Raw genomic sequence first — 9,540 nt, forward strand, 5'->3', positions numbered from 1 at the left:
TTGGTAACTCAAGATGGTCACACCATGGACCCCGCCGACATTGCTCCTGTCCAGGCCTTAAAACAAAGGAACCCCACCACCATTGGGGAAGTGAGGAAGCTGTTGGGATTCATCTCATACTATCGCAACTATATTCCTAACTTTTCACGCATTGCAAAGCCACTCTATGACCTGCTCTCCTCAGAAAAGCCAGGGGAAGGGAGAGACAGGAAGTCAAAACACAACAAAAGACAAAGAATCAAGGGGTCAGCTACCATCCTCTCACCCAGTGGCATGGTCAGCTGAGCATCATCAGGTGGTCTGTCAGCTAGTCAATTTCCTCATTCAGCCCCCAATTTTAGGTTATCCCGACTTCGAGCAACCATTCATCTTACATTGTGACGCATCGCAGGAGGGACTTGGAGCGGTGCTTTACCAAAGACAAAATGGGAAGCTAGCGGTTATTGCATATGGGTCTAGGACCCTTACTGCCCCAGAGAAGAACTACCACCTCCATTCAGGGAAGTTGGAGTTTCTTGCCCTGAAGTGGGCCATATGTGAGAGGTTTAGAGATTATCTCTACTATTCACCACCCTTCATTGTCTACACTGACAATAACCCCCTCACATATGTGCTGACAACGGCAAAACTGAATGCAACCACACACAGATGGGTAGCTGAACTCGCTGACTTCCAGTTCTCCATCAAGTATCGACCTGGCAGAGCTAACAGAGATGCAGATGGTCTCTCACGAATGCCCTTAGATATGGAACACTACATGCAAACTTGTACAGAAGCAGTGACACCTGAGATCCTAAACAGCGTGACTCAGGCTCTGGCTGTTCAGCTGCAGGGAAGTGAACCCTGGCTCTGCCCGTTAAACATCTCAACTGTGGTAGCAGAGCAAAGTGAGGAGGTAGGGATGTCAGGTCTGGAAATCCCTAAGGCAAACCTGAGAGATGCACAAAAGAGGATCCTGTAATCGGGGAAGTCCTTAAGTATGTCATCTCTAGTCGGTGGCCAAAGGGCAGAAAACAGGCATGCAACAAGGAGATCGCTGCCCTGGCAAGGGAAAAACAGAAACTCCACCTTGATGAGGATGGTTTACTGTACAGGAAAACACTCAGCCGAACACAGCTACTCCTGCCTAAGAAGTTCCATTCGCTCGTTTATAAAGAACTACATGAAGACATGGGTCACTTGGGGGTGGAGAGAGTTTTGGCCCTCATTCGGGATCGCTTTTACTGGCCTCACATGCAGAAGGACGTGGAGCACTACATAACACAGGTGTGTAGCTGTCTAAAAACAAGCGTCCCAACAAGCCAACCAGAGCTCCCCTGATCAATATCACTACAACGTACCCGTTTGAGCTGGTCTCCATTGATTTTTGCATTTGGAGAAATGTAAGGGAGGGTATGAGTATATCCTCGTGGCCATGGACCACTTTACACGATTTGCTCAGGCTTATCCCTGCAGAGATAAAAGTGCCAAAACAGCGGCAGAGAAAATATTTGGAGACTTCGTCTTGAAGTTTGGTTTTCCCACACGGCTCCATCATGACCAGGGAAGAGAATTCGAAAACAAACTCTTCGCCAAGCTGGAAGAATACAGTGGAGTCAAGGGATCCAGAACCACACCATACCACCCCCAGGGAAACGGCCAGGTAGAAAGGTTCAATAGGACACTGCTGGCCATGCTTCGGAACCTCCCAGAGGGAGCAAAAGCAGATTGGAAGGCATCCCTGGCAAAAGTGGTCCATGCATACAACTGTACGCGCAGCGAGGCCACTGGATATGCCCCTTATTTCCTCTTGTTTGGGAGGAATCCCAGACTCCCTATTGATATGATTTTTGGTCTCACAGCTAATGATCAAAGCCCTTCTCATCAAGACTATGCCGAGAAGTGGAAGATTCGCATGAAAGACGCTTACAAACTGGCCTCAGCTACAGCCTGTAAGGAGAGTCGACGAGGGAAAGTGCTCTATGACAGAAAAATACACGGTGCAGAGCTGTACCCAGGGTGCAGAGTACTGGTCCGGAATTTTGGTGAGAAGGGAGGACCAGGGAAACTGAGATCCTTCTGGGAGGACCAAGTGTTTCAGGTGACACAAAGGAAACACAAGGATAGCCCAGTATATGAGATTAAGCCAGAAAATGGCAAGGGACGTGTCAGAGTCGTCCACAGGAACCTTCTGCTGCCGTGTGACTTCTTGCCAGTCGAAAAAGTCAACTCACATGCAGAGCTGAGAAAGCAAACACAGAAAAACAACAACAAGGACAGACATGAGCGGCATGAGCACGAGCACAGTTCGGAGGATGAAGATGAATGGAGAGCAATCAGAGGACTGTCGACAGAACAAGGGGAACGTGGTAGACAGCCCTGGTGGACAGAAGCATCAGAGTACAATGCAGAGAGTGGAGCCGTCAGGAGGGAGGATCTCTGTGATGACAATGACATGGAACACCAGGAGGACTGCGGAGAAGAGAATCTGGGCTTGGACAATATAGAACACCAAAACAACCAGTATGATGAGGATACAGAGGCACAAGAGAACAATAAAGACACAGAGCAGACGCACCAGCTTGAGATGGAGTGCAGTGACCAAGAGGACACTGACCAGTCACCTGTCAGTGTGAAAAAGTATCCTTTCAGAATGAGAAAACAAAAGCTAATGTTTACTTATCACAAGTTAGGACAGCCGACATTAGCGCTTGAATAAGTACCTCAGGCACAGTCATATGTTACATACTGCAGTAAAGTAGTTATAACAGTTACATTTTCAGGTTTTCATTACTGCTTTATGAGAAGAATAGAAATGTTAATTCTGTTTTGTTAGCCATATAGAAGAGTTAGTGTAATGACCTGTTATAAGAATGGCACCCTATGTTATGTAGCGAGGTTATGTCCAGGTGAGGGCACCTTACTCAGTAAAGATGCAGATACCCGTGATATGGATGGAAAAAGCAGTGGACTGTTATCGTGCACAATAACACCTGCTGCGACATATGACAGGAAGGGGAGATACATGTCATGTGTTTCACTGTGGCTAGCAGTGATGCTGAACTCTGACTCCTAAAGAGATGTAGCCTTCTACAAGCAATGTATAGTTGCCACATAAGGACTGATATTGGTAGAATGTCGGGACGCCATTAACTTTTTGAGGGGAGAGTGTAAGGACAAGAAAGACATCGTGGACAAAACAGGACACCCCCCTATAATTTAGTCACAATATTATAGTTAGTTAAATGGTCTGATTGTTCAAATATGTATTTTCTTTGATTGTTGTAAAATAATGTGTGCCCCAGTCTCCAAAAATGACATAGTGCAGGAAGGGTAGTTATTCCTCCGTTACACCACAAGAGGGAGTATCCCCTAAAACAAGCAGCTCTAGCGGGAGTAAATAAGCCCAGCCACTAACCATAAGGCAGTGCGCCTATAAGAGTTGTGTGAGAGTGCAAAAGTGTGTAACGTTGTGCCATGTCTACATATATGTTTGCAGGTAAGCAGATACAAGATGGTAAATAACTTAAAATGTATCTACAGATGAGTCCACGGGGTTGCAGAGAATGTGGGAAAGTTGGCCGTTAATCCCCATTATGTGTCATTAGTATATAAGTTATTGGTAGCGATGTGAATTAGCCGTGGCGCTAACGATTAGCAGCTAGAGATAATTCATTAGGTTGTACGGAAACCTCGTGGCGCTTTTGTGGATTTATACCTGCACCGAGCTGTAATCACAGCAGATATAGCCTGGTGGATCACACTATCTTTTGTTTATGTTTATTTCATTGTTGTACTGTAAGAAATATTAGAGATTTGAGTTTAAGGACTAACCATAAGGCAGTGCGCCTATAAGAGTTGTGTGAGAGTGCAAAAGTGTGTAACGTTGTGCTATGTCTACATATATGTTTGCAGATGTTTGCAGATACAGTAAAGGCGAACTCACAAAGCCACACTGGTTTCAATTCATTTTAATCCAAGTGTGCAACAAAAAGTAGACAGGAAATACCACGAGGGAGCCTGAAAAATGCTGCCACACACAGTCAGTGCCACGTAACTGGCAGAAAAATCTTACAAAAGTGGATGATCAGTGACTGACTGCAGGTGTACCAACCAGGAAGCCAGAAGAGACCGGTCGAAGCTATGCCTCCAGGGGGGAGGCGCTGACAACACGAGCGAAATGGAAGGAGAAAGAGAGGAAGGGAGGCAGTTCAGCGCTGGTGGCAAAATCGACCATAACAATGATGCAGCTTGAAATCTGTGAGAACAGTGCAAAGATGAGCAGGCAAATTATTTAAGGCAAATATTTCATACTGCAGCTACAAATCAAGGTACTGTAAAAAAACAGAAAAAAGAAAATAAGACAGAGGGGAAAAAGCAAACAGTAACAAAGGGAGTGAAGAGAGTGAGACGTAGGGGAGCAGGTGTGTTTTACTGAGGAGGAAGTCAAGTAGGTAAAGAAAAATTAAGGCTGTAGGGCAAGTGCAGAAAGTGTCATGACAGTAGATAGTAAGTTGATATATTTTAGCTGTTTTTTATATATTGCTATCAAACCTGAATTTTATACATACTTAGATGTATGGATGTATGCACACAGGCTTATTATGAAGCTATAGTTCAAGTATATTTTTCTTCTTTCATTAGTCCTAAGATTGGTCTGCACAACTGGTTCATATATTAAATAGTAATAATATTTTCATTTTGCTTTCGGCAACAAATCAAAATGAAGCTGTGCTCATTTGCACATACAGAGAAGGATTTTAGTCCAAGTACGAGTAGTTAGTGGGTTTATTTTTATGTCCCTTCTGCTTTCAGATGCCACTGAGTTCAAGTTTATTTCATTATTTCCTGTGGGAGAACTGGGCCGAGGCAACAAATTCAGACAAACAAGATGCCACACTTGTCAAATCGGATAATCCTTTATTTTTAAAAGGCAGTCTCGCCTAGTATAACTTTTTAGTTATTACATTTTCCATCCACAGGCTGGCGTAGTAGAAGCATGTACGTACTGTGAGATTAAGTAGTAAGTTAGCACTCAATCAACAGGGATATGCTCTGGGCAGTTTACAGTGCAGCAAAACTCTTATTTATAGACACACAAGCAGAAACAGCAGAGTGTGAAAAAAACACTCACCTCAAGTCAGCGGCTGAGTTATGGCACAAAAATCAGATGTCAGGGGAGATGGAGCAGATTAATCATGACAGCAGCCACGGTCATACAACTGCAGGGACACTGAGATGCAATAAGGTTGACACAGGCAGTGAAATGGAGCTGTCTGTCAGAATTAAGTTCCTGCACTGAGACTTCTAATAAGGACAGTACCAGCTTGTCATGCTTTCATTGGTCTTATATGTCTTTTGTCTGCTTTGGCAGATCAAACAACACCATGCTTTTTAAAACTTGAGAGATTAGATGAAAACTGACAAAAGAGCTTGGTGATAAAAGGTGGAAGGTTGTTTATTTTTAGCAGTGCCGATATAGTGGTTCAGCTTTAGAGACGGTATTGATGATCTGTCGGCCGGTTTGTCCCCTTCTTTGGCCCAAAGGGAAATCTTGTACAGATGTTTATGCTGTCCAGATATTGAATTCTGGTGTCTTGTAGAGCCACCACAAAACTGACATTTATGATTTATGATAATTTTGAGTGAAATGTCTCACCAGGTATTGATTGCTATTTTGTACCTTTGTCATTCTGTTCCTCTCAGAGTGGTTTATTAATCAGACATTTTTACCTTGAGCCACCGTTGAGCTACCCTGACTTTTATAATCAAATGTCAGCAAAGCCACAACTGCAATTTGTATTTAGTGCCATAAAATGAAAGTCTAAGAATAGCTTTGCAAACTTTTAGTTTACAGATATTGTAAAGTTACAAGATTAGCTGCAAACACAGAGTTTGAGGATATTTTATTCATTTTTTGGTGCTATATCCCTACTGGCAGCTTCCTATCTTGTACTGATAATTTAGACATAGAATAGAAGTTAATCAACTTAACTGAGATACCTAAAGTAATCTGTAAGAACACTGGATTTTAGTTTACTCCTTCAGGTGTTCAGTCCAGATTCCCAGATATCCTGAACATATTTTAAAGGTCCCAGGTGGCACAAAGTGTAATTAACGTGGCAATGAACTAGGTATACAAACTTTTATTTTAAATGATAACCTGTAGGCTAAGGTGATGACTTTGTCTGAAATCTAGAAGACACTTCTTGCTAAGAGCGCTCAGCACTTTACAAACATCCACATCTTAATAATCTCAGGAATACACCACTGACTATAACATTTACATCACACTGGTCAGGCTCAGGTGTAACAGCCTCGTAACAGTATGTGCAGTATTGCATCTCATGTCGTATCGGTGTGCAATAACCTGTAGACATCAGGTGGAATAGTGTTATTTATTATTTTATTTTTACAGCGCATGATTTGACGCTCCTATCAGAGTACTTTGCAGTTATTGTGGACAGAGGTGGGTGATTTATGTGTAAGTGTGGAAATGGGTGTGACATATGTGATTACACAAGCATGTGAGGATGTCTAATTGTTATTTGCATGTATTGTTTTTCAGCATGAGTGTGTGGGTATGTGGAAATACTTGTTTTTCGTGTACACAGCAAATTTCGTAATGGCAATGACAATAAAATCTTATATTATATTATTGATTACTAATTTTGTAGGCTGTTAAGTTAATAAAGTTTAACAAACACTGGTTTGACTTGCAGGTTACTGTGTAGCTGTCTATAAAAAGCTGCATTTTAGCAGCAGGGGCTGCTGAAACCAGATGCCACATGTAGTGATCTGTGTTTGTAATGTGGTTTGTTATGTTTAGGGTCTCATTGTTGGGAAACAAACACCTGGTTCATCTGCACCTCAGTTCTGCCTCAAGGCTTCTGCTATAACCCAGCCACTACTGTTCATTCTCATGTGCCACATGATAAATGTTTTTTTTCTTTCCCGCCCACCCCCATTAGCACCAGCTCTCCTGAGATCCTCCATATACTCATCTACCCTCGTAGCAAAAACATTCACTGAACTCTGTTGGGTTCAAGCCATCATCAGGTTTTGTGTTCATACATAAAAACTAAGAGAAAGATTGTATGCATGTCCTTATAGGGCAAGGATTTGTGTGGATGTGAGACTATAACCTCAGGTTTACATCGCTAACTGGTATTTTTGACCTTTTTAATGAGCAATGCAAAACTAATGTAATTTGTAGTTTAAAAAGTTAGCTTCTCCATTGAGTTACTGAGTAATGAACTGCAGAAAAGTAGTGAGTAATGTGTAATATAAATTACTTTTGTTGAGTAGCAACCTCTTAACGGCATGCCTCATTGATGCAGTCCGCAAATATTGTGATCGGCCTGTTCAGTACTGTTCAGTTCAGTACCTCTACATTTTCAGCTCCTTTTTTGCAGATTCTTTTTTCATAGTTTTTTAATTTATCAGTGACAGAAACACAAGTATTGCCTTAGTATGAGGAATAATATTTATAGCCTCCATATAAGGATTCACATATGTCAGCAAATTGCACACTCATGACAACAGCCTTAAAGCAGACTTCTATTCTTTGATTACAAACCATAATATAAAATCAAATAAAAGTCTTTTCAGGAAATTTATACTGCAAGGTAACGGCCCTTCAAGATATGAGAAAAACCCAGTGATTTAAAAATTCCCCGCGAGCAATATTTGGCAACAGTGAAGAGTAAAAGGCAGCGATACAGGTAAGAGAAGAATTGTAGTGAAAAATTCTCCCCTCAAGGCACATATAAAATATGCATTTATAGCACACTACTGATGTTTCTGTTGGTCCCAAAGAAAAAAAAATACCATCAATCGATTCATAAAAACTTCAGAGTGTCTTTTTTTTTAAGACTGTTCTGATTGCAGTGCAAGATGTATTGATGTATTGGGCTGACTGTTTCTCAGAGAGCGGTGTTTTACCCTGAATGGTTTGAACACCCATTAAAACTAGGTTTTACTCGTTGGTATGAATTTTGGCAGACAGAAGGCCGTGGTCAAAAAGCATATATAATTTGATTCTGGATGTGATTTGATGACTCCACTCTTCTTTTGCATGTGATATTCATCAGTATCTAATGCTGTCATACACTTTATTTTACTGTTCCAAAGGCCGTTTTTCTTTGTCCATCAGGCAACAACAATACACCCTTAGATGCAACATTACTTAGTTTGTCCTACTTTTGTAATTTGTATGCGCTCTGCCTTGTTGCCTCAGGCCCCAAAATGTCCTGAAAAAAAAAAAAAGAAAGAAAATATTCAGCTATTATTTTACCTAAATCATGAGTATAAATCATTTTCAAACTTTATTATCAGTGTTCACACATTTTAATAGAAAACCAGTATTTGTTTAATTATACATAAGAACACTGGAACCTATTTAACACTTTAAATAATAATAGCTCATCAACACTACATCAACACACAGCTTTTTTGTGTAGGTGCTAACACTATCAGACACTTTCAGGTATACATGTAGACATCATGGATCTACTTTGGTAGTGGCGGTGACACTGATAGAGTATGCGTGACCGCTCTGTTTGAGGAATATCCATCCTCTGATCCTCTGTAGCCGAGCTGAGACAGCTCAGGAGCATCTTTGGCCGCAGACTTATCCAGACATGTGTCTCAATGTGCTCAGGGGGATCCTCGGTGCCATCAGCCATCAGACTCCACAGCACAACACCCTGCACATCCAGACACCACTGACTCGCAAACATCTACCTTTCAGTTAAATCATCACAGATATTGCACATACAAACAGAATGTTTCCTGTGTGTATGGATTTCATTATTCTGATTTGTCATACTTTATTTGATGTACAGGTATTTATGGACAGTTTTTATTTGATACTCTGGGGAATCAGTAAAAGTACATGTTGTTCTCACGTTTGTGTGTGCTTTATATTTTTATGTATAAATTCACACAATAATATTGTCTCAAACATAAATATGAACATACAGCTGGGCCTCATAAAAGTTCACATTGCAACACCTTAAATATCGTTAATCAACACTGAAATGTTTCCACTCGATCATGGTGAAAGCACATAAACTGAAGCATTCATACTGTATGCTTTCATAGTGTGATATGTTCAATGCCACATCTGTATCTTCACATATTAATGCACATCTTCAGACGTGTTAAAAAACATCATATACGTGGGCAGCAGTTAATTTGTTTTTTTTTAAAAAGGCAGTAAAAAAAAATCTTACAATTCCTAAACATTTGTCTTTAATCTCAAAGGAAATCATCAAAAAGAGAGCACATGAGGAAAAGACTTTACTTTGCCCAACGTGTTAATACCGTATTGTTTCATGCAGATCAAATAAAAGAGCATCATTGAACGTCATGAATTTCCTACACAGGTTTGATTTTTAAAGAAAAAGGAATATCTAGCCTGTAAAGTGAAATGAAATGCTTGTCACACTGATTAGCTGCTCATGATCAAGTGTAACTCATGGCTTTATAATGGCTCTCTGTGTCTGAAGTAAAAGTCATTAATCTTAACCCTAAAGGCTGGCAATAAAGCAACAGACA

At 41.0% G+C, this 9,540-nt stretch overlaps 1 protein-coding gene across 1 annotated transcript; it reads left to right on the forward strand.

Moving 5' to 3' along the window:
* Positions 1–1,376: 1,376 nt before the first annotated feature.
* Positions 1,377–3,932, forward strand: LOC109196154 (uncharacterized). Its single transcript, XM_019349480.2, has 2 exons — positions 1,377–2,619; positions 2,919–3,932. The coding sequence occupies exons 1-2, from the start codon at positions 1,415–1,417 to the stop codon at positions 2,926–2,928; spliced, it is 1,215 nt and encodes a 404-aa protein (XP_019205025.1). The 5' UTR covers positions 1,377–1,414; the 3' UTR covers positions 2,929–3,932.
* Positions 3,933–9,540: the final 5,608 nt, after the last annotated feature.

This window comes from Oreochromis niloticus, linkage group LG20 (assembly GCF_001858045.2).
Source record: "Oreochromis niloticus isolate F11D_XX linkage group LG20, O_niloticus_UMD_NMBU, whole genome shotgun sequence".
In the NCBI taxonomy this organism is placed as follows: Eukaryota; Metazoa; Chordata; class Actinopteri; order Cichliformes; family Cichlidae; genus Oreochromis; species Oreochromis niloticus.